The 26,482-nt window shown below is 41.6% G+C and overlaps 5 protein-coding genes across 10 annotated transcripts in view; 1 reads left to right on the forward strand and 4 right to left on the reverse strand.

Moving 5' to 3' along the window:
• The first annotated feature begins 33 nt into the window (after positions 1-33).
• On the forward strand, positions 34-2,170 carry LOC103389275 (C-type lectin domain family 10 member A-like). Its single transcript, XM_008324628.3, has 8 exons — positions 34-214; positions 336-443; positions 874-963; positions 1,051-1,116; positions 1,191-1,283; positions 1,361-1,515; positions 1,610-1,716; positions 1,794-2,170. The coding sequence occupies exons 1-8, from the start codon at positions 163-165 to the stop codon at positions 1,951-1,953; spliced, it is 831 nt and encodes a 276-aa protein (XP_008322850.1). The 5' UTR covers positions 34-162; the 3' UTR covers positions 1,954-2,170.
• LOC103389297 (RPA-related protein RADX) lies at positions 2,094-10,493 on the reverse strand. 2 transcript variants are annotated; one of them, XM_008324667.3, is made up of 19 exons: positions 10,388-10,493; positions 9,397-9,505; positions 8,861-9,050; positions 8,245-8,348; positions 8,031-8,171; positions 7,763-7,929; positions 7,219-7,375; positions 7,000-7,108; positions 6,792-6,883; positions 6,566-6,691; positions 6,370-6,474; positions 6,029-6,202; positions 5,831-5,955; positions 5,486-5,754; positions 5,361-5,408; positions 4,352-4,395; positions 3,639-3,902; positions 3,350-3,499; positions 2,094-3,073 (listed from the first exon to the last, which is right to left on the reverse strand). In XM_008324667.3, the coding sequence occupies exons 1-19, from the start codon at positions 10,463-10,465 to the stop codon at positions 2,949-2,951; spliced, it is 2,577 nt and encodes an 858-aa protein (XP_008322889.1). In that variant the 5' UTR covers positions 10,466-10,493; the 3' UTR covers positions 2,094-2,948. The 2 variants fall into 2 exon arrangements, with proteins under 2 accessions (XP_008322889.1, XP_008322881.1); XM_008324659.3 differs by having other exon boundaries at positions 5,361-5,411.
• Positions 10,107-13,875, reverse strand: ift46 (intraflagellar transport 46 homolog (Chlamydomonas)). 3 transcript variants are annotated; one of them, XM_008324648.3, is made up of 5 exons: positions 12,955-13,875; positions 12,203-12,498; positions 11,769-11,862; positions 11,385-11,516; positions 10,107-11,291 (listed from the first exon to the last, which is right to left on the reverse strand). In XM_008324648.3, exons 1-5 carry the CDS (start codon positions 13,021-13,023, stop codon positions 10,932-10,934), a joined length of 951 nt encoding a protein of 316 aa, XP_008322870.1. In that variant the 5' UTR covers positions 13,024-13,875; the 3' UTR covers positions 10,107-10,931. The 3 variants fall into 3 exon arrangements, with proteins under 3 accessions (XP_008322870.1, XP_024916532.1, XP_008322863.1); XM_025060764.1 differs by having other exon boundaries at positions 13,195-13,354; XM_008324641.3 differs by having other exon boundaries at positions 12,895-13,351.
• Positions 13,876-14,003: 128 nt separating this feature from the next.
• Positions 14,004-21,219, reverse strand: LOC103389311 (serrate RNA effector molecule homolog). Of its 2 annotated transcripts, none has more exons than XM_025060622.1 (21): positions 21,063-21,219; positions 19,847-19,969; positions 19,508-19,618; positions 19,280-19,420; positions 18,478-18,541; positions 18,097-18,394; positions 17,788-18,026; positions 17,575-17,673; positions 17,349-17,478; positions 17,134-17,261; positions 16,984-17,045; positions 16,639-16,717; positions 16,356-16,520; positions 16,096-16,269; positions 15,853-16,006; positions 15,620-15,732; positions 15,426-15,506; positions 15,179-15,329; positions 14,975-15,079; positions 14,415-14,523; positions 14,004-14,319 (listed from the first exon to the last, which is right to left on the reverse strand). In XM_025060622.1, exons 2-21 carry the CDS (start codon positions 19,963-19,965, stop codon positions 14,244-14,246), a joined length of 2,598 nt encoding a protein of 865 aa, XP_024916390.1. In that variant the 5' UTR covers positions 19,966-19,969; positions 21,063-21,219; the 3' UTR covers positions 14,004-14,243. The 2 variants fall into 2 exon arrangements, with proteins under 2 accessions (XP_024916390.1, XP_016892625.1); XM_017037136.2 differs by having other exon boundaries at positions 19,280-19,435.
• Positions 21,220-21,568: 349 nt separating this feature from the next.
• The window catches only part of LOC103389327 (sodium/hydrogen exchanger 9B2), a 7,272-nt gene continuing 2,358 nt past the window's right edge, over positions 21,569-26,482 (reverse strand). The window contains exons 3-15 of one of the 2 annotated variants that reach the window (XM_025060711.1): positions 25,954-26,046; positions 25,620-25,719; positions 25,487-25,534; positions 25,114-25,256; positions 24,389-24,516; positions 24,217-24,298; positions 23,932-24,025; positions 23,742-23,848; positions 23,427-23,576; positions 22,859-22,967; positions 22,626-22,762; positions 22,261-22,435; positions 21,569-22,169 (exon numbers count right to left, since the gene is read on the reverse strand). In XM_025060711.1, coding sequence (XP_024916479.1) covers positions 22,084-22,169; positions 22,261-22,435; positions 22,626-22,762; positions 22,859-22,967; positions 23,427-23,576; positions 23,742-23,848; positions 23,932-24,025; positions 24,217-24,298; positions 24,389-24,516; positions 25,114-25,256; positions 25,487-25,534; positions 25,620-25,719; positions 25,954-26,046 — 1,452 coding nt within the window. In that variant the 3' untranslated portion in view covers positions 21,569-22,083. Of the gene's footprint in view, positions 22,170-22,260; positions 22,436-22,625; positions 22,763-22,858; positions 22,968-23,426; positions 23,577-23,741; positions 23,849-23,931; positions 24,026-24,216; positions 24,299-24,388; positions 24,517-25,113; positions 25,257-25,363; positions 25,535-25,619; positions 25,720-25,953; positions 26,047-26,482 lie in introns of both variants that reach the window. The other variant, XM_025060709.1, reaches the window with a different exon arrangement.

Raw genomic sequence — 26,482 nt, forward strand, 5'->3', positions numbered from 1 at the left:
CACACACCATAGTGTTCAAAGTACATCCTCAGGGTTGATGACCCCGGCACAGTGTTTGGACAGACTGACTCTTAGGCAGTCAGACTGAAGAAAACAGGAGAAAGGGAAGAAGAAAGGACAGGGAGAAGAGGATAAGGACACTTTGTGGAAGGACATATCGCCATGACGACCGAATATCACGACAACACAGAAGAGGACTCATTCTGGAGGACTGGTACCTGTCACTGTCTGGAGAATTGTGAGGACACTGTGTTTGGCCTACCGACTCAAAAGAAACTAACTCATCTGTCCACCTGTCTCTCTGTGTCTGTCCCTGTGTGTTTTCACACTGTCAGAGTCTCGCAATGTCACCTTCTCAAAGGTCTCCAGGTCCAGGTCCTGGTTGTTTCCTGCCCTGACAGCTACGGTTATTCTGGCTCTGGTCATAGCACTTGGAGCTATCAGTGAGAAAGCGTGTGCAGCGCGCGCACACACACACACACACAAAACAAGAGAGCAAATAATCTTCTTTTCTTCTTCATTCTTTTTATGAATTCTTTAAGCGTTGATCCGCTGACAACATAGAGAAACAACAACAGACAAAAGTAAATAAAGCTCGAGTAGAATAGCTGCAAAACATACATCATGACTGTCCTCTTGTGGCTGTTAGCAGTAAAGTTGTATATAATCTACATACAGTATATCACACCTCTTTGTCATTATAAGAAATCATTCTATAGTCTATATATTAATATCTAAACATCTTCATCACTAATATCTCCCTTATCAATATCTTCATTAATTTGTTACACTATACAATCATTTTAGAAGTACTTAAGTATTTGGATTTATCCCAAGATAAATTAACTCCAATGTCGGTGCTGGTCCCTGCAGACACAACCACGTCTAACAGACTGTGGTCTTTGGAGACAAGTGTGTCCAACATGACACACACCCTGAATGCTGCACAGCAACTATCTAAAGGTGAAACCACCATCATCACTGTGAGTGTGAAGTGACAATATCACTGAAGGTGACATCATCACTGACAGCCCCGTTTGTCTTTGACAGACGCAGGAAAAGACGTCCACCGGCTGAAGTTTGCTGTGGAGAACAACAAGGATCAGCTGACCTCAGGTAACACGTGTAGATCAGTGGAGATGGTCGTTAGCTAGGCTTCAGCTGTTGGTAGTAATCATGTGATTGTCTAGTGGCGGAGGCCTTGAAGCAGTTGGCGAGCCTGGACACTGTCATCAGATCAGTGCAGTCCTTGAAATGTTCAGTGGAACGGCTCATCAACAACAGTACGAAGACAGTAAACACATCACACCATCACTGGAACCTGTTAGAAACCCCCTAACCCTCTCTGTCCGTGTCTCAGGTTCAGATGTGGATGGATGTTGTCCTCTGGAGTGGGACACATTTGGTGGCAGCTGTTATTTTTACAGTAAGATGTCATTAACCTGGCACAGAGCCCGAGACTGGTGCAACTCCCACGACTCTCACCTGCTCATTCTTAGCAGCGACAAGGAGTGGGTGAGACTGTCTTCACCTTTGTCTGAGTAAATCAGTCTCCTTAAAAAATGAGTTTATATTCAAATAACTGTGTTTTTGGGTTCTTCTCATACAGGACTATGTGGTCCAACATGCACATGGGGGTTTCTACTGGATTGGTTTGACCGATGAGGATGGGGAGTGGGAGTGGGTCAACAAAACACCCTATGTCATAGACCGCAGGTGAGTGGACACTTTAGGGTGTTTTTATGACATCATGAAGTGAAAAAAAAAATCTTATGTATATTTTAAACATAAAGGCGGTGGAAACCAGGTCAACCTGACAGCTGGACCCACCATGGTCTGGGCCCTGGTGACGAGGACTGTGCTCACCTTCACCACGATGGGCGCCTCAACGACCTCCACTGCAACAGCAGAATGAACTTCATCTGTCAACGACACACAGGAATTAAAATCTGATGGACTCAGTCCAGACCAGCTGACTGTGGAGCAGACACCATTAAAGATTCTGAACCCAGAGAAGAGAAGGAGGGAATTCGGCTTTCTTTTTGTGATGTCACTGCTTTTTAAAATTACCCAAAAATGATTGTTTCTAAAAGTACAAGTAAAAGTTTATTAACTTCAACAAAACACAGTTTAAACTTTGATGTCAAATCAAATAAATTTACATATTCAAGACTGAATATTGGTTTTTGTAATCTAATAACCACTTTTTTCCCTTTGCCTTTTAAACAGATAGAAAAAACAGAAAGCTTTATTGGCACCAGCATTTGTGCAAATAAAGATGGAGAAAACATTATTTCACCTTTTGCAAAATTTTTTACATAAACATCAAAGAATGTAACAAAAAAAGTATTTGTCACTCACGAAAACTATGCTGATACTTTATATTCTAAGAACATGACACCATAAGAATGTGCTGACCTTGTCATCCAATCTTGGTTAACATTACAACAAATGCTAATGTTTGTGACTCAACCTCCCACACAAGAGTAAAGATGGAGGAAGTTCAAATGGTCAGATAGACACTTTCCTAAATGTGATCAATATCTGATGTTTTTGAAAAGAGCTCAGTCTGAACGCTCAGCGCTCATTTTATCAGACTGTTACATCATTGAAGTGACACAGACCCCACTGAGACAGGATGCTACAAAACCTGAAAACAAACATAGAGGAAACAAAGATGGCCGACACTGTGGCTTGACCTAGTCAGTGGAAACAAAAATATTGTTCTGGATCCCAAGGTGCAGGGGTAGAGAAAACAGGTTAACCTGGTTTAAAAAAATGCACAACAACCTATTAACTGATACACATGCTAAAGTGTGTATGTATGTATTTGTAAACATATATAAAAATAAAGTGCTCAGAAAAGTGCAAAACCTATTGCAAAACATTAAAATACTCATCCTAATTGTTAGAAAGATAAATACACTTCCTCTTCCTCTCAAGGGGTGTTACTGAGGAAGCTGAAACGCTCGGCTCAGGATGACTTCTATGTTTCCACCTCTCAGTCGACACGCCTCCAGGACACACACCAGCCTCTGATTACTCAGCTGGGCCGCCATGTTGATAAGGTCAGCTGACAGACACAGAGAAACAGTCCAGAAAGAACATCAGGGAAGTTTTATATATCCTTTATATACACATGCTAAAGGAGGGTTCACTAGTTGTCTAAAATCAAATCCTCATCAATACCAAAGTCCACCGAAGATTTTTAGCTCACAAAAACAAAGCAGCTACTGGTCCATCACACAATATACAAAGCTACAGTTCAACAAAGGTCCTCAGCCATCGCTTTTCAAATAACTGACATTAGCTATTATCATAACTGTGTCTTGTGTTTGTTAGTTTGTACCTGGTGAAGGTGGAGGCTGATGCGACGAGAAGGCTCCGTGTGATAAGATGGAGGTCCAGGAATTGTCGTGATTGGGGAGGGGCTGACAACAGGGGGAGGACAAAGAAAGTGGAAGGAAGATGGCGTCCACCGTGACACCATCAGAGAGTACTGAGGAGAAATAAAGATGTCAATGGGTTGCACCTCTAACCCTAAAACTCAGAACATTGGTTTCGTTTATATGTGAGTTATTATATATATACTGTATTTATATGTGTGTGTGTGTGTGTGAGAGAGAGAGCATGTGTACCTTTGAGTTTCAAAGTATAACAATCCTTGATGGGGGAGTCAAACCTCATAGGCTCCGCCCACCCCCCCATTCCCACAACTTCAGCTTGCTTTTCTCTTTGGGTGGGGTTATAACACATTGGCAGTGTTTCCGTGGCAACAGGAGAAATAGTTGGGGGAAGTGGAGCGGTGATGAAGGACGCAGTTTCATCACAATCCTCCTCATCGTCAGCATCTTCATTATCAGTGTTTTCTAAAAATTCCATGGATGCTTCAAACAGGACCACTGAGTGTTGGGAGGAGTTGATGACACGCACAAAAAACCTGTTAATGCCACTCCTGGGGACCAGTTATATTTATATTCATTTGTGAGGACTGAGAACAATAACTGATATGGACTACTCTGTGATTTTGGATCTTTGCCAAATTAATTGAAAAATAGAATTTTGTTGAAATATTAATAAAATTCTAAGTTAACAAATTAAAAGGCAGGTAAAAATGTTTTGTTTTCATTTTTTATTATTAATTTTTTCATACTTAAATGTTAAGTTATTGAATACTTTTTTTAAAGTTTAGGTTTGCAAGAATAAGAGCTGGGTGTCAGTCACTATTGCTCACTAACAGACCAAATATCTAAATATTTGACCTCAGCACTTTATGGGGCATCATTTGCTGCTGTCCACTTTCTTGTATGACAAAAACACTTAATATAATCAGAATTAAACAAGCACAGACCTGTCTCATTGCATTGTTCTGGTTGTACGGTGGCCAGAGGACATCTGAGCCAGAAAAACAAAAGAAAAAACAAAATAAAAAATAGAATAATAATTATTATTGATAATAATATTATTGATAATAATTATTATTAATTACAACTTTAGATTTCCTTGTGTGATTATTGTCAGAGAATAAAGATATTTTATACATTATAGCATATAATATATAAAATAATATACATATTATAAATACCATTAATATATGATAATATATAATGTAATATTAAGATATTATATATATCCTATATATGTAATATATATATTATATAATATATATATAATATAATATTGTTATGAGAATAATTATCACAATTATTGTGTTAATTCACAATAATTGTGATTTCACAACACGACAACAAACACTCCCTGTAGATCTTAAATATTAAATAATTATTTTCTTAAATATTAATAAACGTTATTAATTAAAGTCATTAAGCCCCCCAGTGCAATTGTTTAAATAATTAAAGTCATCAAATAAATAAAACCAGATGTTTAATTTTATGTGGCCACATATAAATTAATCAATTGTTTTGATTTATTCATTTTATGTTTAAATTACAATGGCATACACAAGTAATAAATTAAACGGACATCTCGTAGCACTGGAAGCACAAGCCCAACGTTTACTCACAGATGGGAGAAGGTAGAAGAAGCTAATGCTAAATAACAGCTAACTGAGGACCTTAAGTTTGATGACGCCGTTATACTTGTCACATTCCACTGAACGTCAAAACTGTGTTGTACTCACAGAGTACACACAGTGAATTGCAAATGACACGCTAAAATGAAAAAATAATAATTTGACATTTTTCACCTGAAACAACTAGTGTGTATTTTAGCAAAGATAAATGAAACATAGACTAAAAGCAACCTTGTTTTGGTGCGCATGTTAAAAGAAACTGCTAATCAAATAAAAGTTTATGTTTTTACCTTAGCAGCAGGTTCGATATTCTAAAAGAAACTCTCACCTCTTCTTTGGTGTCTCAGTCTGAAACAACAGCCTCCTCTTCCTGCTTCTGCTGAAAAAAGCACAGTCTGCATGAAAATACGAGTCAATGTCATTGTATAAGATCCAATTACATCTGCATCTCACCTTGCTCTGTGGTCCACAGGAGGTGTAGTCAGGCGAACGACACTAGAGCACGAGCACGATGGAGAATTGTGCGAGGAGGATGAGGGAGAGACAGGAGGTCTGGAGGGATGAGGGGTGGAGATGAAAAGAGGGACAAATTGTGTGGAACTGGAGGAGAGGGCTGGACAGGGTGGAGCATGAGAGGAGTGTCTATAGACTGAAGGTGAGGACAAGGAGGAGGAGGGGGAGTCAGGTGAAGATGTGTCCATCCACAGCAAAGACTGATCCTCCTGAAACAAAACCAACAGCTGACTCCCCAACAACAGCAGCACTTCTTCTGATCAGAGACAGGAAGTGACGTCTCACCTCTCCTCTACGACTGAACGCCACCATCGTCACCCTCGCTTGGACACAGAAGCTACGCCTCTCCCTGTACAGGAGCTGCAGCAGGTCCCGTTGAATCTCTGCACCCTGTAGGAAACCAGGTTTTCCTGAGAAGATAAAAATAAGGTTTATTTATTTATTTTATTATTTCAGTTCATTTCATTTTGGACTATAGCTGACCTCTGCATTCTTTCATGTACATGTTCAAAGACACAGGCGGGGGTGGATACACAAAAAATCCTCCAATCAGAGCTCTGCTCAGTACAGGTTCATCCTTCTGTAACCTCAGCCACTGCAGGAAGCATCGTACTGGGTGGAGCTTACGGTATCCCATCTGTGTGTGGTCCCCACAGCCTGAATGACCAACCAATAAGGAGAAAGAAAGCTAAACTAATAAGGCTATTGGTCACAAATGCAATACATTTGGCTATTTATATATATATATTTAAATATATATATATTTATCATCACGTAACATTCAAATGAGCATGCATCAGTTTCTCGGCTCGGCTGTTGGTTACCTGTGCAGTAAACCTGAGTGAAGGTGGTGTTTGTGAGGAAGAATCTGCCGTGAGCTTCACCTGCAGCTTTCACAACCTTTAGTCTGGTACAAACGACCACAGACACTGGAAACAGATGCAAATCAAACATGCATCAGTAAAGCAAGTAACAATACCATGGAGATCATCGGACTGAGGTTCATGTGGGATGTCTCACGTGGATAAAGGTGGCGGTGAGTTTCAGGTTGAGATGTGCAGAAGAGCTTCACCATGATTGGTCGATGGCTGGCCCCATCCTCCAGTCTCAGCCAGCGATACTCCATAAGCCCCGCCCCTCGACTTTCTGCCAATAAAAAACACATGCGGCTTGATGTTTTCTATCCAAGCCATAAAATCTAAATAAAAGAAACATTTTTTTCTGTGGTGACTATGACCTCCCTCACCCCTGCTCCTTATTCGCTCTGGTCGGCCGGAAAAGGTCAGCAGACCAATGACATCACATACAGTGGCGTTAGGACAGTCCATGAGCTCCTGACTGACAAACAAAGTCAGAGACTGTAGGTGTGTGTCTGTTATAAACATAACATGACACCTACTACAGGTCAAAGCTGCACTAGTGTGAGTTGGCAGATTAAGGACTAAATAACACACCTGTTGTGGAAGCTGTAGGTGGGAGCAGGTGGGAGGTAACCAGGAGAAACTGAGGACTCTGGGAGGATAGAAATGCGAGCTGCGGGGTTCCTGCTGTTGACACTGATTTCTGGACAGAACAACAGAAACAGGGCTAGGGTTCCTGTCTGATCACACACACAAAAAACAACTCTGGAGAAACTTCCAGAAGATCGAGAGAGTGAAACATAAAAATCTCACCAATGTCCTCCAGCTCTGCCTGGTATTTTCCTTTGACTCTGTAGTGTCTCAGACTGATGACATCACCCGGCTTCAGACAACAATACCAGTTGACACACACACTAGCCCAGAGCACCAGACACACACTTCCAGTCTGGTCACACGTCTCTAATAATGCCTGCACACACACACATACACACACACACACAGTTATTTAGAATTTAATCTTTGATCTTTTTTGTGAAAATAAAAGCTTTCTCTATTTTTGTGATTCTTTTTAATTTTTTGTGATTTAATTAAAAATTAAGGATTTGGTCAACCTAAGCAGGTTTTAACATAATACCAGCTAACAATTTCAGATTCATTTTATAATATTTAACAAAATACTTTCTACTTTCTATTTCGTGATTATATATTTGTATGTGTATATTAGTATATTTATGTCATCTTGTTCCTGTTTTTTTAATTCAGCTACATTCAGTTGCATCTGAATATTTTATTGACTAAACTGAACTAAACTAATTTCCCGGATAACCTCTAGTGACATGGCTAATTTTACACTGACCATATATGGATACAGGCGGTTGTGGTCTGCTTTCCCATAATACATCAGGTGTGACTTGCTGAGGATGCGTATGATGAGGCGACGGCAGACGGTGGCCCTGACTACAGCCCGCTGACCTGACAAGAAGGCGTCACGCAGCTCGGACACTGTCACGTCAGGACAAAGAGCTGACAACATAAAGATTTATTTTTAATAAATAAAACAAAAAATATTTGACTTAATGTCAAACTTACAAGTTTCCTCTTCAAATCAAACAGTTGAGCTCCACCTTCCTCGCTGTCCTCCTCCTCTTCCTCCTCTTCTTCCTCATCAGTAGGTGGAGCTTTTCTCCAATCTTCTCCGCTGTAGTCCACGTTGTTCCACAGAGGCAGGAACAGGTTGCGGTTGGCTCTCAGAGGAACCACATGACCTATAGGATCACACACAATTCTGTGTTGGAAACGTAAACAGTTCTTGGAAATGATACTCAGTGTAAAAAGTACCTGTAGTTTGTGAAGATCTGAACCAAGGCAAATCTGACCAGTCCACAGTCCTCCTGCCTCCACCCTCGTCCGAAGCACTGACCTCAGCAGTGAGCAGTTTGTAGCTGCAGGAAGACAAAGTGTCTTTATTTTACTCTTTGGACCAACAAGTCATATTTTCTACATCTTCTCTGGGCTAACATTTTAGGGTTTTTTCTATAATCTCTGACAACAAAAAGTATTAAGTTAACTATCCTTAAAGCAATATTTAGAATTTCTTGCCTCATTTATTTACAGTTAAAAATGTTTTCAGCTGCATTAAATATTTTTAGACATTTTCAAAAATCCCAAGTACCATATTATCCAGTAACACTTTTTTTCATCTTTAGGCTGGGTTTGTGATTTATACTCATGTTTGTTATTTTTCTCTAGGCTTGTGTACCAGTATCTGCTACTGCTGTACCACAAAAAATGTATATGGTTGTTATTTTCACACTCAAACTGGTGCGACTTATACTCCAGAGAATTCGGTAGCTTTTTTATATTCTATTTTTTTACTTGCTATTAGCTACTAGTCTATAAGATCTGAGTTATTTGTTTTTTGCTAAACCTTTGGCTCATCTTCAGCTCCCCTAACCTGTCTGTATCTCTGGATGCCACAGGGCACACTGGGGGCTGAGCAGCCATGGTGAGAGCAAAGGTCACATTTCGCAGCATGGATCCACGTCTGAGAAGGTTCTGTTCAACCAGCCGGTTCAGAACGGGATCCAGAGTCACCTGAAGACGACAGTCACCGTCAGACAACACCAGGTCATAAAGGTCATCACCTATAGAAAAACAGAAGAAGTGACATGTGACAAGGACTGTGAGACCATAACAAGATAGTTTTCAGTCTGTTAAATATTATTCTATCATGGTGAACTATATACTGTAATATTAAACTACATTTAGCTATAACTGGACTGACCTGCCACGATTGTTGTGTGATTTCTGATAACCTTTATTTCTGACTATATTTTGGCTTTTTTTATGTTGCAAATTATTTCTGTCATTAAAAACAAAAGCTATTTTATCACAGCATTTGTTGTCTAAAATAACATATTTCATGAAATGATCAATGATGGATTATTCCCAAATGTCTTTCCATGTCCATCTGTATCTAGACTGTCTCACCGTTGATGACAGACTGGGGGAAGTAGACAGACGAACCCTCATCTCTGGTGTAACGATGCACGTCCACCACCCACACTGACTCCCTACAGACCGCAGAGGAAGAGGACACCTACAGGACAAGGACAAAATTACAGCAAATAGGAACATTGACAAGTAAAAAGTGTTTTGGTTAAATCTCTTTTTGCTATAGCTACTATTACTACCACTTTGGCTGCTACTACATTTTATCTAATGTTTAATTATTTCCAGATTAACTTTCAGCTATTTTTTTAATAATTATACACTTTCCGTGATACTATGTTTTAAACTACTTTTCTTTGTTCTCCGCTATCTTTTATCCAAGATTTTAGCTGTCTGACAGAACTCGTCGTTTAAAATGTGGCTAATTTTTGGACAACTTCAGCAATATTTTTGTAAAATGTATTTAGTTAAAGGTAAATAATGGTGAAAAGGACAGTACATTGTAAATGTACTGTTACTAATTAAAATATTTTGCTCTAAAACAAATTATTTTTAAGGTTACTTTAACAGGTGAAACAGATGTACACCGGCCTACACCAAACGTCATTGGGAAATTGGTAAGTTAAAGTTGCTTCTGTTACAGTAAAGAAGTTATGACGTATTTCTGAAGTAGTAAGCACTCATTTAAAAACATTCAGTTTTGCAACGTGTTCGGCATGTTTATAATTTCTCTAACTACTCTTCATCCATTTAGTTTACGGCTGTTTTTATTATTATTGTGTTACATGCAAAATCTAAGCAACATGCGCAAGCACACAGTAAAATGAACCATTTTAAAATCTGGAAAATTCAGTTTTTGTCTCCGACATTCATGAGTTCGTTAAGACACATTTTTAAATATCGTGCTTATGTGTGGTGTTTAATATTTTGGAATACCGCGTCGTAGCTGGTGTTTAAAGAAAGAAAAGAAAATGGCGGATTGTCGGGGTTTAGTGGAGGCCAAACGAATCCGTGTGTGACACTACCAGACCTGGTTTCTTTTATGATGGCGGGCTCCGGTTCTGACCCGGGTTAGGGTTCGGTGGAAGACGCAGCCAGAGGCCGCCATGTTGGAAAGGGACAATGAGATATGATGACCGCGCAGTGCATTCTGGGAAATGTAATTAATTAAATATATATCATAACGTCCACTATATCACGTAATTAGACTTTTTTACTTATTTTGGTCACGTCTTCATCGCCATTTTGCACAAAAGCATTTCAATATATATGTATATATATGTATCCTTTGTTATTTCTTTGGTAATTATTGTTAAACATCTTAAAATTTCTCAAATATCAGTAAGTAATAACTTTTTTATCATAACCCAGAAATCAGTTAAATCTTAATTAAAGCTTTCTAATTGTCTAATCGTTGCCTGTGTGACCATATTATGGTATTAACTCCCATTCAGTTCTGCAGCACTTCTATGTTGAATTAAATTTGAATTCCTCCGCCTCCTTATAGTTACACAAACACAGAGTAATAATATAATAAAGAACATTTTAAACTTTTTTACAAAGACAGCGTAGCCTCATGAGTGCCCCCGTCTGGTCAGATGCTGCCAGTCTCTGGACTCCAGGTATAAGCTGAAAAGCAGGTGCAAAGACTGCACTCTGCTGTTGTATACAGGAATGTCCAGCAAGGAGCAGACTATGTCCACGTACTCCTGCAGAGAGCAGTTCAGTCTGGCAGCAGGCAGCTGGGCTCGACCCAGCAGTTCCTCCAGCTCCGGTGGCCACTCCTGCATCAGGGAGTCCAGGTCAGGCATGGGCCGGCTGTAATGGACACTGGCTGCCGGTTTGGAGAGATGCAGTGCACTGATGCTCTCCACCCAGCTGTCCACGGCCCGAGGGTTGGACTGAGGACTAGCCACGCTAGTGACTTTTTTGATCTATACAGATTAGGGTCAGACAGAAAGAGTCAGAGCAGTGATGGTTACTTAACAGTTAGCCCTAAATGAACATCACCCTGTAAACCATTTTACCTCTGTGGCTCCATGCTGTTTGGTTTCTTCTGATAACCAGAGTGACATCACAGTGGGGTCCGATTGTTTCACACTGGGCTCGTCCAGAACCATCAGACCCAGACCATCAGGTTTATTGTCAGGCCTTGGAACCTAAAAACACACAGGGAGATCACATGGTCACTCGACAGTAGGATCAGCCTTAAAGTAAAGAATCCATGCTGGATATACTAGTGAAAATCAGAGACATTGCTGCTTCGAGTGGGCAGTTGTTGTCATTGATAAATAGTGCTAATAGTAAAATCTATTAAATTTGGGGTGAGAAATGAATTCCAAAATATAATTTTATTGTTAAAAGGGTTAATAAAACAGTTCTAAAAATGTTTTTAAAATCTGGTGACATACTTTAAGGAAAGCATCGATATCGCCCACAGCTGGGATAAAGTCTGGGATGAAGGGTTTTAGACTGTGGTCCAGCTCAATGACCTGAGGCGTGTACCTGCAGCAGAGAATCAACAGCAGCGACTTATCAAAGACATTGTATACTATCACAATATTGAGCTCTTTTTGGCTAACTTTGAGACAACTTCAAAATATTAAAGGCAAAATAGATTTTTGCACATTTTAAACACCTTTGTTTACATTTTTCTTCTATCTAGTGCCAGGAGTTTCTTTTTTAATTTCTGGATTATTTTGTTTCATTTTGTATATTCTATAGCTCTCTTCCTAACCTTGCGGCTAATATTTTGCCCTTTCTGAAACACCCTTAACTTCTTTTAGTAAATGAAATACTGAAATGAAATACATTATTCAAGCTATCAAAATGAGAGCATTCTGACCGTATGATGTACTGAAACAGCTCTTTAATCTCAGTGCTAACAGGAAGGTTAGCATAGTCCGCTGGATCATAAACTCCCTCTGGAGCAGGCCCAGCATCGTCGTCGTCTGAATCTTCCTCCTCAGAGTCATCATCTTCTTCATCATCTTCCTCCTCTTCGTTAGGACTAGCCCCGGGTTGCCCGCTAACCAGCTCTTTGGCTCTCTGGGGCCTGTGGTCATCATCAAACTCATCACTGCTGCTGTTTCCCGACATCAGGCCACGAACACCACGACTTCTTCTAGACTGAGAGGGATGCTGTAAAATAAACATAAGAAATATGCCCATCAGAACAAGAAGTAGCACAACCACAATTTCAACCAATTTCTCACTAACTATTTGTGTATAAGTGTTACATTTAACTTTTTTACTCTTTACGTTTCTTTAACTAACTAAACTAAAGAATGCTTGTTTTTGTTTTTTTATTTAAACCATGTTATCATCAGCTTGGTAGTTGTAATATATTAGTAGAACTACTAACTTTGCACTATATTGTTGACTATTAGCTATAATGATGATAAAGCTATCGTGACAAGATAATCACAGCCCAATTATTACTGATCAGTTGTCGGTTCTGGAGCTGTACCGACAACAACAGCCTCTTATAGCCTTAAGTTTACTTTTCAAGAGCCGGCGGGGCTCACTGCTCTGTACCTGACTGTGACTGCGGGGACTCGGGCTGTAAACACTGGCCACCTCCTCAGTGTCACCCACCTCCAGACTCTCGTCATACGGCTGGTTCCTTAACAAACTGACTTCCTTACGCCGCTCAAACTTCTCCATAGAAATAATAACGCTATACCGCTTTCCGGTTAGCCTCACACAGCGGAGCTAAATAGTGAAGCTAAATAGGCAAACGTTAGCTGCTTGGCATCCCAGAGCGAAAACAACGGTTTAAACGACGTTCACACAAATGTTATCTAATTTTTCCGACTGCTGAACATCCAAACTTACAAAGTTACTTGTAAAAGAGAATGTGCGTCGCGCAACCGCTCAGAAATGTGTCAAACTTTCCCAGAAATGCTGAGAAAATCAAACGCGTCTCGCCTTTACGGTTTCTAGGGCAACTCTAAACCGGAAGTTTCATCACTAACACCAGGATACGGTCCGTGTCTTTATTTTCAAAGATGAAAATTAAAGACTTACATTTTACAAATAAATTCAAGCAAGGAGCGGAAATGTGAAACTTTAAAAATCCCAAATGTATCTACATTAAACTGTCTTTTATCGTTTCTGTATCTTTCTGTATTTTTTGGAAAATCGTTTGATTTTTTTTTCTTCGTTCACCTTTTAAAGGCGTTTTTTTAAACAAACCGTAAATATAGTTTTTCATCCCTTTAATTACAGGGCGGTTTCAATTTGTGAAATTTACTGACACCTACCCACTAGGTCCCACTGAGGTGCACTGAGCATGTCACTGTTCCCACAACGCTCCCCAGGCGCTAAACTTTGGCTGCCCTCTGTTCACTAAGGCTAAAGGCTGAGGACACATTATTGTGTGCAGTGGTGTGTTGTCCATCTGTGATCACATTATACAAAGTGACCACACGAGGCAGCAGTGAAACAACAGCAGATATTCCCTGTTGAGTGTGGATCAGAGTATTTTTCATTACAGAATCACTTTTAAACAAAGAAATATCTGTTAAAAGCTTGGCTAAGTTGAGTATTAGTTAGCTTTGTTTTGTTTGTTTTGGGTTTTTTTTTTTACATTAGACTTTGTCAAACCCAACATAATTACAGACAATGTGAGCACACACACAATCTCCAGTCTTCCTCTGTCTTTATTGTAAAGTGGAATGAATCATAAACACCATCAATAATGACAATAATGTATCCCACAACATACACACAGACACACTCACAATCACACACTCACCTAAGATCCAACCAAAATTAAAACAAAATTAACATGGAGGTAAAATTAGAGGAATCGTGGTAAATGTAGAAATACAAAATCTTAAAAAAAAAACAAAAGAAATTCCTGTGGTTTGACTGAGTTGGCTTCAAAAAAAGTCCAGGTCATCTGGAGCATCCAGGTCTCTGTACTCAATAATGGAACGAGGATCACCTCGCACCCCCCTGGTCAGAGAAGGGGTCAAAGGTCAGATAAATCAAACTATTGTTAATATTGTATATTAAATGTAATATTATTACTATCAATAATTAAAAAGTACCTGTTTCGCTGCTGTGCAGGAAAACCTCCTCCTCCTAAATGACCTCTGAAGTTGTCGTAGTTACCGCGACCCACACCAAACTGGTTGGGGGGGTACGGAGGACCTGCACCTGGACATAGACAGACACACACAGAGCTTGTGATTTTTTACTTGCTGATCTGGAAAATCTGAAAAAAATGAAACTTTCACAAAGTCAGGACAGTAAAGTGGCCAAATCAACCTCATGCCCATTGATAACCGTTTAACAACTGTCCATCCTGGACAGAGACAATAATAATAATCCCAAATTTAGATGCCAGGCAGTTTCAGTGTCTTACTTTGTCTTCACCAAAAATTTCCACCTTCAAGTGGCATCCATGTCACTATAGTCATCTTTTTTAGCTAAAGGCTCAGACCACAGACTTTAATTCTTAATAAAGGTGACATTCCTACAATTGTCCTAGGTCTGTCTGAGCTAAATCACTAATTTCCTCTATGGACTTTTGAATGGGAGTGTGAGTTTACAAACTGGTGTAGACACCAACATTTACTCCAAAGGGGTCAAACAAAAACCAGTTTACCAGGAAAGCCAGGCATTGGAGGTCTGACTCCAGGTGGATATCCCAGAAGGCTTTGCTGCTGCTGAGGGGACTGACCAGGAAATCCTGGGACACCAGGGGGCGCAGCTAAAAGAGAAAATACATTCAATTACTGTTGCTTGAAATTCCTTTCACCAGCATGAATTCAGTTGTCTGCTAAAGTGTGTTTGTGCACATGTGTCTGACCCGGCGGTGCTGGTAGGAGGGGCTTATTCTCAGGGAGGGATGGTCTTTTAGTGTCCAGCAGGAAGTTATTGAAGAAGTCCACTTCCTGTCTGACGGCAGTGACCTTATCTATATGTTTGTTCAGAATGTGTTTACGAACAAACTCAGGAGCCTGAACAACAAACACACAAACAACAAATGACCTGTGATTCAAAAGCTGTACTGGACAAGTTTTGGAAATAAAGAAGCTGGTTCCATTCTGACTCACCTTGAACTTCTTCCCACTCAGAGGACACAGCCACTTGTCTTTACTGAGTTCCTGAGTGTTGGCCAATAGAAACTTCTCCACCTGGAGACGAAGAGAGAACTTAGAAAGGACTGAGACAAAGGTCAGGGCTCAGACTAGAAGACATGAAGACACCAGGTGGACTGAGTAGAGAAAGACAGAAACAAAGGAGTTACCTCTTGTTCTGGGTCTTTCTTTCCCAGCCTGACTGCTTCCTCTTCACTCAACGTCTCTGAGGGAGACAGCAGTGGAGACAGACGCTCCTCACACATCCTTTGATGTTCGCTCACTGTTCAATCAAAACACACAGCACACAGTCATATGACCACGCCAGGGTAACAGCCTGTATCTGTTAAGAGATAATGCATCAGTCAGACATGTCACTGTAGTGGACAGTCCAGTACTATACCCTCAGCTGCAGTGATCTTGGCCACAGGTAGAGGTCCTCGTACATGGATGAGGCCACAGCGATGAGGCATCTCGTCCTCTGCAGGATACTCACAGAAGTTATAATAATCTACAGAGTGGACCAGACGTAGGTAGAGCAGCAGTCGGTCCAGAACCTGCACATCCACAGACACACACAAGCACCACACTATCACCAGGGGAACCACTTACAACACTTCATCAGTAAATCTGAAGCTCCCCCCACCTTCAACAGCTTATCGTCTGTCTCCAGGGTGACATCAGAGGAGGAGGCGGGGTCTTTACCATCACCTGCTTCTTCACCGTTTCCCCTGGAGGCTCCTGTTAGCTCCTCCTCTTCAGCACTCACCTCCTCTATCAGGTAATCTGTGATGTTCTTCAGGACTGGGTTAGTCTCCATCTATACAAGCATTCAGGTTTATTATGTTAGCACAGTTGAACACTGAGTGTGGACTGACAGGTGTAGGTGGAACGGGCTACCCTCACCTGTCCCACCCACAGCTCCCCCTTCTGGTCCAGACTGTGGATGAGTCGAGCAGACAGACGGATGTCATTTCTCACCACAGGTTTGTGGTGAGTCAGACCGTTGACACTGCGCACACGTCGACACAGGTCTCTGTTCACCACAGGAGAGAGCTCACAGTCTCTAAGCTGAGGATGAGGAGCAGCACAGGGAAGAGAGGGAGGTGGAGGAGGGGAGAAGAGAGGGGTTTGTCCTTAATGTCAGCGTCTCAGTAAAATTGTAGGCTTGTCTGGTAAATGCAGTTACCCTGATATTCTGCAGATTCCAACACGTCTCTTTGATGTTCACACTACGATCAAAGGTCACCCAACAGCGTCTGAAGAATCTGACACAAACACAAAAACCAAAGTAAGCCTACACAGTCCATCACAAGTTGTTGCACACCAAAACTTCAGAGAAAACATCCGAGATTTTAGTTCACAGTGATACATCAGTTGTGCCTCTATTAAATGTTTTATTTTGTTTAGATTCACTTCAGTGACACAAACTGACCACAAGAGGCAGCAGATGACCAGCTCCTTGGTCTCAGTGAACAAAACATAGATTTTCTCTATGGACTTTCGTGTAGGAATATACAGCATTGATGCTCACCTCCTGTCAGGCTGAGGATCTGACAGTGCCACCCGTAGGAAGCCTGGGTACCTGCGACATAGCTGCACAGGAATACATTAGCCGAGTTAGTTCAGGTATCAATGTGTTGATTTGTGTTTGAAATATTAGTGTGTGTGTGTTATCTCTCACAGCTGTGATTTCCTCTTTGGAAACCTCTGGAGGGATACTCCTGATGAACAGAGAGGTGGTGAGGTGAAGGGGGCGGGGCTTGGCCGGAACATCCTTCTCTCTGTCCTTGCCCCGCTCTTTGCGGCGCTCTGACACACACACACACGCCATTTACTGTGTTGTTCTATATTTATTATTAATTCTTGAACTTTTTCGCATTATTAATTACTCCATACCGTCCGGTGCATCTTCGTCCTCCTCTTTCTCATCGTCCTCCTCCTTTTCTCCATCAGAGTGGGAGGAGTCAGAGTCAGAGGCGCTGCCCTCACCACTGTCTGCTGACACACTGCGTTTTCTTTTCCTGCCCTGAGACATGGAAGGAAAGGAATTTAACTCCAGCAACAGAATTTGACTCAATGTTGACTTGCCTTTGATCAAACAAAACAAAACAACAGAAGCAACCTTCTTCATCTTCTTTTTCTTCTCATCCTTTTTCTCCTCATCCTCCTCATCCTCTTCATCTTCATCCTTCTCTCCATTCTGCTTCACCTCCTCAGAGTCCTGAAATTCATTCCATAAGTTAACATTCATCCCTAAATTAAACAACTGGCAACTTAAGGAATACTACTTAGGGGGAGTCACAATTTATGTTAGTTATGACATCAGCACTCTGACCTTAGCTCCCTCTTTACTCTGACTTGTTCGTTTTTCTTCGTCTGCCCCCTGCATCCGACTACCAGCAGCCTCAGAAGTGTTCTGATTGTCACTGTTCACACTGCTGGAACCTCCCAGACTCCTCTCTGTTCCTGTGACTCCACTTGTACTGCTGCTCTCCCCAGCTCCTGCCACAGGAGCCGTGGGAACCTCCAACACCTGCAGGTCAAAGTCTGTGCCTCCCTCCATCTTTATCACAGCTGCAGATGAAGGATAAGTTATCACCTAGAAATCTCAGGAGGTTATGTGATCGATGAACCTGGAGCTCACCTGCATCCAGCAGCTTGATGATGGCAGGTGCATGGTCCATGTCCAGGGACACATTGTCCAGCCAGTTGTTATCTAGCAGGAAGAGGAAAACAGTGAGTCGTGTCTTCAGAGCAGCCAGAGACTCTGCCTTCCTGGCTGTGATGTCATCAGGGTGGTACTTGGAGCGGAACCACTCCTGTTCTTTGTGCTGCAGAAAGAAGTCCTGCAGCTGCTGCCGCCTGAAGTCCAGCTTGTACTGGTTGTAGCGCTTAACCGCTTCCGTCTCATCTACGCTGTCCTCCATGTTCAACAGAAACTCCTGCGTTAACGCACACAGAAGGATCAATATACAAAAACATTACCCACAATTCAGGAAACTCACTGCAGTTTTGGCTGACTTACTTTAAAGCTCCTCATTGTTGGAGGACCAGCAGGAGGAAGGTCTGGGTCCACCATCCCTAACCTGATCATCAGGGACACAAGAGATTAAAAACTTGAATCGTTAAATATGTAACAAATAGTGTATGGAAAAAGGTGGCAATGAGTATCTGATAGAAGTGGCCAAAGACTTTTGTAGCAGAGTAGCAGAAAGATAAAAATAAGACGACTAAAGTTAAACACTGCTACAAATTAACCAAACAATAGCTAACATTATCTTATAATAACCACAGAGCTAAAAAGCGAAAGACAGAGAACAAAAAAAAACATGTCCCAGTATTTAGACTTGTTCACAGCTTTTCTATATCTAACAGAAATAAGTCATTTAAATGTATTTTTAAAAGGTGAAAAATGCCAAGATTCTAAGTGTTTAAAATATTAGATTAAATTATATGTTGGATATATGATATATGATACTAGCTGCCAAGTTCCCACTGAGGTGCTCTGTCATGGCTCCGTCTCCACTCACTGCTCCCTGGTTCTTAAAGCTGCCACTGTTCACTTTGGTGATGGGTTAAAAACAGAGGTCACATTTGGTTGTGTGCAGTGGTGAGCTGTGTCACAGTGACAAATAATTCACTTTCTTTTTTTCTTGATTAAAAGAATAGCAGAACAAATACTGTCAAGTTCATTCCATTTACTTGTTTTTTTAAATGAAAAAAAATAATCAAGTACTTTGAGTTTTCCATCAATGGAATTCCTTTTTACTAGAATATGGGTGTGGGTGTGTGTGGGTGTGTGTGTGTGTGGGTGTGTATATGCTTCTCCATGCAGTGGGTGACATCCATGGTGGGGGTGAAGTTGGGGCAGATCAGGGGGCCATCCTTGAGGCCCTACCCCAGGAAATGGTGCCCCGCCTCCACCATAGGGCAGATCGTAGCGGTAGGGCTCCCCCCGGTGGTCATCCCTGCAAACATTTGGCCTAAAGATGGTCAGTGTGCACATTAATGTAAAAATGTAAGAGGGACACAGAGATGCAGGGGTACACGCTCACCAGTCTCGCCTCATGCGTTTGTGCTGTGGACTCATGTGTCTGGGTGGAGAAAACCTCTCCCTGCGACCGCGATCGTAATCCCGCCTTCTCTCTCTGCCACGGTCCCAGTCCCTGAACAAAGTCAAACAAAATCTCATGAATATCTCAGTTCTTCTACAACAAAGTCCATACAGAAAATATGTGGTTTTGCATCTGTACAACCGTTACAATTTATGATGTTGATGAGGAGAAAGAGCAGTTTCAAACACAGAACAACCTTAAAATTAGAGATACACCAATCAACCAACAGGTGTCCAGTTTTCAAAATGATTTATCACTGACAAAGAAATACATTCTTACCTGTCGGGCCAATCGTCCCTCCTCCTCTCCTCCCTTTCCCGTGACCTCTCCATGTCGCTCCTCTCTCTTCTGAATTTGTCACGCCGCCTCCTGTCAAACTCGTCATCGCTGTCTCCCATTGGACTGAAAAAGACACACAGACCGTTTCTCTTCGATCTGGCTGGAGCTGATGCCCGACTCAAACATGATGGTGCTCTCATTTTTTTTTTGCTTTAATTCAACAGAGCATTTATATTTTTTTGTTGAGCCAAATGAAGGGCATCTTCTTTTCTGACCACAAAACCAAACCTGAGTTTGAGTCTGACTAAAAAACTTAAACCAATGCACACACAAAGATAACACTGTTTGTGGGTTATTAATCACTTCAAAGGATCAAAGGACTTTCCAAACACAGCTCGAGGAGTCTTCTCTCCTGCATTTCTTTTTAGCTGGCTCATCTTGTGATTTAGACTAGCATCGATTTAACACAAACAACTACGACCAAATCTCTTGAATCTTTCCATCTTTGTTCTTTTTTTTTTATCATCTGTGTTCCGCATAGAAGTCTGGCAATAACAAAACATATTTTTTTATATGCTTCTCCACCAGGATTCGTCACACCGACAGCATTTTCGTCCAGTACATAAACGGTAACTATGAATACAGTTTATTTGCTGTTTAAATAGATCTAACTAAATGGATGTTTTTGTTAACATTTAATGCATAAGACTGCATTTTAATAAACATGAAATGAATAATGACAGTGTATTGCTGTTTTAAACAAAGTAAATTTACAGTTGCGGCCATTATCATTCGCTTCTTTTGTTTTTATGAGAGATATTAAAGATCAAGTTTCCTATTAATTAAATATTACCGATGCTTAAGAATCATCGAGGAAAGGCTTAAACAACAAAACCCTATTAACATAATGTTTAGCAATGACTTCGGAGTTCGATAGCCAGTGAACGTATCGTTACGTGTTATCACTTTATCACTCAATTTAACAAAACAAGGTAGCGCTGTAAACAACCACATCTTAAAACCTTTTCTTTTTGAGAAACTCCAGATTTTCTGGTAGTCGTCCGCTGGACTAAGCTAACAGCAGCTAATCAGCTTGTTAGCATCAGTGCTATTCAAACCCTCTAACGTGAATACGGTATTATACACCTCAATCCAGCACATATTTACGTAAACACCAGGAACAACACGCATTAAGACGTTAAGTTGTTATATCTACCTTAAACTCTTTTGTTTACACAGAGAAGATTAAGCTCAGCAACAGGAGATGGAATTTCACCGCCACACTGTCAGCAGTACAACCAAACAACGATAGGCGTTTCCTGTCCGCCTGAATACTATATCTTCGATTCCGGTGAGCTCAGACAACCAAGCGCCCCCTCGAGGATGGGATGTCATTTTGTATCACCAAATAACACAATTCATATACCTTAAAATCGTCATTTAAATTTTAAAAACGAGACGATATCTTATTTTGGAACAGTTTTGGCCTGAAAGCTTCAGAAAGGGAGGCCAAAATGAAAACAGAATAATAATCATAAAATATAATTCTAACTTGGCCAAATATTGATGAAATTTATATGAAAAAAAAATATCCAATATGCAACTGAATATGAGAGGTGTGTTTGTTTAAGCCAACAGAAGCTATAAAAAATTGAATAGATTAAAAATGCCATAAAATGATTAAAATCTTATAAAATAATCAGTATGTTTGCAAAATATGATGAAAAAAACAAACAGGAAAAAAACAACAATAGTACAGGTATGGAAAGAGGTCATTTTAACATGGGTAAAAGCCAACATAAGTGCCTTAAAAAATCAAATTCAAAGTTATTTTATATTATTAAAGCTATTTTAATGTCTTTAAAAGGTAATGTCTCCTTTAGTACAGCAAAGATTTAACGGTACATATGGTATCTCCCAGCAAATAAAAATTTATAAAAGACAAAGTAAAACTTAAAGAAGTGAAAAAGGTTATAAAATAGTTGAATTTCAGCACAACACAGATGTAGCTTCCCAAAAAGTGCAGCATACGTTACTATAAGTTAGCATTCACCTAACACAAGCTTATCACAGCACAAATGTAACATACAACAAGCATATACTGTATGTGATTCATGTCAAAGGCCAAAATATACACTAATCTATGGAATAGTTAGATACAAATTAATATAGCCCTGGAGAGAAATGAAAACCTTAATAAAATATATGTATTTTACATAGATCTGTTATTAGAAGACTTATAGTTTGCTCTCCAGGGTTCCATAGTCCTTTTCTTGAACAACCCCGTTGCAAGTTGAAGTTGTTGCTTCACCTTCTGTTTCATCTGAAAAGAGCACATTTATAAATGTTAAAAAGTCCTGAATTTTCATAATTTTCAAAAAGCTAAATCTCTGGAGGACCACCAATCACCTCACCTTTGACTTGCTGCTCCAAGAGGCGTGGTCCTGCAAGGCCAATACCTAGGGCTCCAATAGGAGCTGTGGTCAGGATGGCTAACACGGCTAACGTTAGCACATCCAGACCAAATTTTATCATAGTCTCGTCCCCTACCTCCCTCGCCATGTCCAGAGCTTTGGAACCAATAGCAGCCTGAGAAGAGAGTAAACCAGTGGAATATAAGATGAAATGTACAGTCCCAACCAAAAGAACCTGCAGGTCTTCTACGAATTTTAATGAGTCACCGTAGTTAATGGGTAAGGGTCTTCGAAAACAAATTAAAAGATGTTCTGATGTTTGTTTGTTTGTTGTTGATTGTTTTTCTCAGAGAGCTAGCACTGACCTGAACAGTGGCTTTAGGCAGCCAGGCCACAGCAATGAAGAGTTTCTCCTTTAGGTTGAATCCCCCAAAATGTACCAACACGAAGGTAACAATCAGACGGATCACCAGGCCGATGAAGATACAGGCCAGGCCTAGTCCTGAAGACAGGAAGGGTCAACAGTGACAGCAGGTGTAGTCCTTTCTTAGTGCACTAAGTATGTTGATGCCACCTAGGCGCGGCACAAGGTTCTTACCCACGGTGTTGGGGCTCAGGGCTGCGATGGTGATCTCTGCTCCGATCAGACCAAACAAGAGAGGCTGGAAGACATCCCAGGATCGACCAACCATAGCTGCCACCGGGGCCTGGGAAAGGAGACAAACAAATGTCTAGATTCAATAGACTCGGGTCTAAATGTCTCCCTGTTAAGGAGGAATGGGCGCATAAGCAGGTCAACGGCTTAAGATCTCTAGGCAAGGGAATCAACATTTTGTAAAATTTTAGTTTGTTTAGTTGGTGATAGCTCTGGGAGCCAGAGTTTCATACAAATGTCAAGTTGTTCCGTTTTTTTAAGGTAGTCTGACTGAGGACAGCTGGTGCCACACAGGTTTGCCATGCAGTCATTCGTTAGTGTGTTGGCTGTTTGACTTTTCTCACAAATAACTACAAGCAGAGGATGCAAACAGCTCGAGGCTAAACCAGTGTCACTTGATGACACGTCATACAAAGTTCAACATTGTTTGATCGTTTGGACTTGCAGTTGGGGAACAATTTCAAACACATATTGACCAGATCAAACCATTCCAAGCTCAGACAGTTCTCACCTTGTCAGTTTTCCAGCCTAGAGCTGCCAGGAAGGCCAGGACCAGTGTAGAGAGACCGCCAGCACCAGCAAAACCAACAACATGACTGAAGAAGACGGAGAAAATGGCCAGACCCAATAACATGAGAGTTCTCTTCAAAACCAGGTCCTCCTACAGCGGCAGAACGACAGTATGTTGTTATGGTCATTTGAAGGTTGAAACACAGTCTTTACTAGGTTTTGAATTTAAATAATTTAATATTAACAACTTCTTCTTAGTGGAACTTGATATCCAATAAGACATTTTCCATGAGCATCTCGATGATCTGTGACAAACCTGGTCTTTGCTTGGAAACAAGCACAAAAACAGACCCAGGATCAGCCCTGCAATGATCCCTCCCACCACCTCCAGCAGACCCTTTAGAATGTTCATCCAAGTTGAACCTGGAACATGAAGGTCAACATTCAGAGAAGACAGAGGTGGAGATGAGCAGAGCTGAACAACATCAAGCAGAACCCGGTCAGACCTGTAGAGAAGGCGATTCCCAGGCATGTAGAGAATCCTGTTATGGCCAAAACATCATCAAAACTCCCAGCAGCCATCAGCAGAGTGGGGATTCCCTGAACACAAGCAACCACAACATGGTGAAACACAGTGAGGACAATGAGGAACTAAAGGAACCCTGAAGGGACAGCTTTTTGTTCCTGAAGGAAACCCATGATTCTGGGGGTCTAGAAGGTGGGTGAGGGGCTTTTTGCACCACCAGATGGCAGTGTAGAAGCAACAGCCATCGTTATGGTGATTCTTTTACCTTCTCCACTCCGTAGCCTTCTTTCTGCAGAAGCAGCATCGAAGGAACCACAACGGCTGGAGAGACAGCAGCCAGGACGAAACTACTCAAACAGAGACACAGTCAGAGTCCCAGAAGAAGAAAAAAACACTTCTTTTTCTATGTGCTTGTGTTTTTGTCTGTTGTTTGGTACCCCAGTATGAAGCCCCACACCCAGGGGAGACCCAGGAGGAAGTGAGAGACCACAGCAACAACACAGGCCTCCACCGTACAGGGTCCCACTGCAACCCGGACACATACCGCCTTCAGACGACGCAATGCCTGCACACACACACACACATGCAATTTTTAGTCTTTGAGGACACACTACACAACCTTCACATTCTTAACGGTTTTTGAATTTTGATTTGTTAAAGCAAATGAAGTCAAACCCTAACCTCTGACGTTTCAAGTACCAACAGACAGTACACTACAGCGCAGTACACTACAGACACTAGTGCTCTGGCCACAGCTCCATCAGTCTCTCCTCCACCTCTGTGCTGCTGCTTCACTTTGTCTCCACTCTCTCACTCTTCACAATCTTCTTTCTACTTCCTGTTGTCTTCTGATTGTACTTCCTGTTGTTCCATCTCTCTCATTGGTTGTCGTCAACAGCTGTTTACATTTGGCTCAATCATCGGTTCCCTCTACTTGAATGTGTCCAGTTTCACCTCAGAAATTCAAACTAAACTTCAAGCTCAGCTCTGTCCTCCTCACACACTGACAGATGTTGAGACCAACTGACCATCACTATCCACAACCTGTGCTTGAACTGAAGGAAAAATCTGGGAATAGATTACTTGAGTGTGTGAATGATGTCTCCCCCTGTTGGCTAACCCTGGGTATGGTTGTGTATTGTTTGAGTGTGTTTGTGTTTACCGAGGGGTCCAGGCCCAGTCCAGCTCTGGTCAAAATGATGGACAGGGCGATGTTCCTCAGAGCTGCAGACCAGTGTGTGTCAATAAAGATGGCGTCGGTGATGTAGGGAACATTACGCAACAGCAGTCCGGCCAGCAGCATACCTGCACCAGAACACACACACACAGAGCGTATCAGGACCCAGGTGTGAGTTGGTCTGGAGGACGTCAGACTAGAGGAGACAGGATCAGATGGCCGGGTCGTGTTGTACCAAGCAACGGAGGGAAGGGAGGCAGAGTGGGCAGTTGGATCATTCCCACTAGTTTCCCCCCGAGGACAGAGCAGATGAAGAGGATGACGATGCCAAACAGGTTTCCTCCAGGTAAACACTCACTTCCTGTGATGGACCAGACCACGCCGAAGAGCAGGGCGAACAGGCACACTGTACAAGTGCGCAAATAGGTTGAGCTAACAGCTAGCAGGGACATAAATGTGAAGTGTAGACACAGTGATACCATCAAACACACCTTTGGTGATGACGAGGCTGAAGAGTCCCCGAGGACGAGGACATTTGTCCTTCAGACTGATGCAAGACGAACAGCAGGAGGAGGAGTGTGAGGCTCCCATCTTCACATAAACACACACACACACATACACACAGGTAATGTTTCATAAAACTTGTGTTTCTCAGGTCTCTAAGAGAGAGAGAGTATTGAGGTTGAAGACTTAGTTTAAAGTTAAGATTGGAATTAGGATCAGATTAGAGTAAGGTACAGACTAAGATTAGACATTTGAAATAGTTAAGGTTTGTGTGTGTGTGTGTGTGTGTGTCAGTGTCAGTGTGTGAAAGTGTTCACTCACCTCATTGGTGTCGTTGAGATCATCTGAAGTTCTTCTGTGTGGCAGCACAGCAATCTCCCTCTCCTCCTCACTACTCTGAACTTTACTCCCTCGCTTGAACAGAGTGAAAGAGAGAGAGACACAGACAGAGAGAGAGAGAGGGAGAGAGGGAGGGAGGGTGAGAGGGATAGACAAAGAGCAGGTTCTTGAACTTTGTCCTCTCTCTTGAACTCTTTAAACTTAAGTACTGCTCTTTTGTTCTTTATCTCCCATGTGTCCAGACGTTTCTTCTGTAATAATTGCACTAATGAAGAGTTAGTGACATGTTGCAACAACAATGTGACTCCTCTGCTCTCCCCTCCTGGTCAGTTTCAGAGTATAAAGGAACTGGGGGGGGGGCAGTGGTGGCTTAAGGAATCATTCCCCCGGAAGGAAGTGGCCTTGGGTCCAGAAGGTTCCAGGTTCTAGTCCACCAGCTGCCAAGTTCCCACTGAGGTGCTCTGTCATGGCTCCGTCTCCACTCACTGCTCCCTGGTTCTTAAAGCTGCCA

The sequence above is a fragment of the Cynoglossus semilaevis genome, chromosome 1 (assembly GCF_000523025.1).
Source record: "Cynoglossus semilaevis isolate Cse_v1.0 chromosome 1, Cse_v1.0, whole genome shotgun sequence".
In the NCBI taxonomy this organism is placed as follows: Eukaryota; Metazoa; Chordata; class Actinopteri; order Pleuronectiformes; family Cynoglossidae; genus Cynoglossus; species Cynoglossus semilaevis.

Excerpts from the sequence above, each read along its gene's own strand:
- LOC103389297 (XM_008324659.3), bottom strand. The coding sequence starts at position 10,465 with ATGGCGGCCTCTGGCTGCGTCTTCCACCGAACCCTAACCCGGGTCAGA. Across the intron at positions 8,172-8,244 it reads CAGATCTTCACAAACTACAG|GTCATGTGGTTCCTCTGAGA; the intron begins GTACTTTTTACA and ends GTGATCCTATAG. Across the intron at positions 6,475-6,565 it reads TCACCGCCACCTTTATCCAC|TGTCTGTGGTCGTTTGTACC; the intron begins GTGAGACATCCC and ends ATCTGTTTCCAG.
- LOC103389311 (XM_017037136.2), bottom strand. The coding sequence starts at position 19,965 with ATGGGAGACAGCGATGACGAGTTTGACAGGAGGCGGCGTGACAAATTC. Across the intron at positions 18,542-19,279 it reads GGATGTCACCCACTGCATGG|CAGGTTAGGGATGGTGGACC; the intron begins AGAAGCATATAC and ends GTCCCTGATGAT. Across the intron at positions 16,270-16,355 it reads GGGAGCTGTGGGTGGGACAG|ATGGAGACTAACCCAGTCCT; the intron begins GTGAGGGTAGCC and ends ATGCTTGTATAG.
- ift46 (XM_008324641.3), bottom strand. The coding sequence starts at position 13,023 with ATGGAGAAGTTTGAGCGGCGTAAGGAAGTCAGTTTGTTAAGGAACCAG. Across the intron at positions 12,499-12,894 it reads GTCCCCGCAGTCACAGTCAG|CATCCCTCTCAGTCTAGAAG; the intron begins GTACAGAGCAGT and ends TTTATTTTACAG. Across the intron at positions 11,292-11,384 it reads AACAGCATGGAGCCACAGAG|ATCAAAAAAGTCACTAGCGT; the intron begins GTAAAATGGTTT and ends TAATCTGTATAG.
- LOC103389275 (XM_008324628.3), top strand. The coding sequence starts at position 163 with ATGACGACCGAATATCACGACAACACAGAAGAGGACTCATTCTGGAGG. Across the intron at positions 444-873 it reads CATAGCACTTGGAGCTATCA|ACACAACCACGTCTAACAGA; the intron begins GTGAGAAAGCGT and ends TGGTCCCTGCAG. Across the intron at positions 1,284-1,360 it reads GGAACGGCTCATCAACAACA|GTTCAGATGTGGATGGATGT; the intron begins GTACGAAGACAG and ends TCCGTGTCTCAG.